At 38.3% G+C, this 1,416-nt stretch overlaps 1 protein-coding gene across 2 annotated transcripts in view; it reads right to left on the bottom strand.

Annotated features, from left to right (window-relative positions):
* LOC106532084 (cyclin-dependent kinase-like 5) overlaps positions 1-1,416 on the bottom strand; it is a gene marked incomplete in the record, with an annotated part of 40,161 nt that overhangs the window by 3,881 nt on the left and 34,864 nt on the right. For both annotated transcript variants that reach the window (XM_014028076.1, XM_014028077.1), the window contains 1 exon segment: positions 722-883. In XM_014028076.1, the coding sequence (XP_013883530.1) occupies positions 722-883 (162 nt within the window).

The raw sequence follows: 1,416 nt of genomic DNA, 5'->3' as shown, positions 1-1,416 counted from the left end.
TTATAATAATATGAGAATAAAGTCATAATAATAATGAGAATAAAGTTACAATAATATGAGAATAAAGTCAATATGACAAGGTCGAGCTGTTCATATCAGATTTTGATAAATTTATTGAAGCTATTTTCTCATTAAAAACTTTTTTTTTTGTAATTTTACAACTTCTAGTAATGTGTTTTTATTCTGCTATTTATTCACAAACACTTTATTTTTGTAATTATAAAGGAAGAAAACTGAGTCGGGCCTTAATACTTTTGTTGTGCTTTCTCGATAAAGTTTTTTTTTCTGTTTTTATACACATGTAATAAAGTGTGTGAGCAGCCGAGTCATGCTGGTCACATTCTGCTTCTCGTCTGTCAGCGTCAGACGCTCACCTCCCGGTGCCGGCCCACATTTAACCGCTGGGTGCACAATAGTCCTAATTCTGACCCTCACACTGCACCGTAGTTTTTTATTCAGTCAGGATTAAAGCAAAGCTTCTTTCTGTTTCTGTTTTAAACATGTCAATGACTGATGTGATGTAGGCGTGACAAACGGGACAYGCTGCAGCGCCGACAGGAGGCATTCAGCACAGCAAGACAAACGATGCACAGCTTCAGCCCATAAACAAAAACAAAAACAAGTGAAATCCAGTCAAGCATCGGAGGTTTGAGAGGATCTGAAAGCAGCTGAGTGGAGCAGCTGAGTGGAGGTCGACATGCAGCTGGAGAGGTGAAATTACTGGTGAGGCAGGATAGGGCGCAGCAGGCTGGTGCTGGACCAGAGGAGAGGCCACTACAGGCAGGACTTTCACAGCTGAGTTGTGCTTTAAGCTATTCTTAGAGCTAAAAAGGGGGAAAAGGCTTTTCTTGATGCTGGGGTTCCTGCCGTCCTCCATGTCGGTCTGTGGAGCAGAAGACGCACAGCCACAACGTTCAACAGATTCTGAGAGAAAAGATAAAACCTGCAGCTGCTGATCCTCTCAGGAAACACTTGGCTCTGATAGAAACATCAATAAATTCATTTATTTGATCGATACATAAAAAATTAACAGTTTGTGAAACACAAAGGCTAAACTGAACCTCAAATCCAGCATCCTCTTCTGTTTTGAGCAACAGATCTACTTTATTTTAGAAAAAAACAGATCTGAGTTTAGCTGCACTTTTTATGAGTAATAATTTTACAGATTATTTTCATCATCTGTGTTGTAATCTGAGGTGGTGGGCACAGTTCCACTAAAGCAGAACTTATTTCTTATTTAGTGAAGGAGCAGTTTTTGTTCTATTTTATTCGTTAATAAAGTTTTTTTAATTGAAATTGTAGATTAGCCTTTTTGCTAAATTTGGAGATCGTTAGCAGACGGTTAGCTCCTGCTAAATTAGGTTTTGCTAATTTTAAGTCCACTAACAAAATTCACAAAGTGTTTAACTTCTATTT

The sequence above is a fragment of the Austrofundulus limnaeus genome, unplaced genomic scaffold (genome assembly GCF_001266775.1).
Source record: "Austrofundulus limnaeus strain Quisiro unplaced genomic scaffold, Austrofundulus_limnaeus-1.0 Scaffold716, whole genome shotgun sequence".
NCBI classification, from domain to species: domain Eukaryota; kingdom Metazoa; phylum Chordata; class Actinopteri; order Cyprinodontiformes; family Rivulidae; genus Austrofundulus; species Austrofundulus limnaeus.
This window is presented reverse-complemented; position numbering and strand designations above follow the sequence as displayed.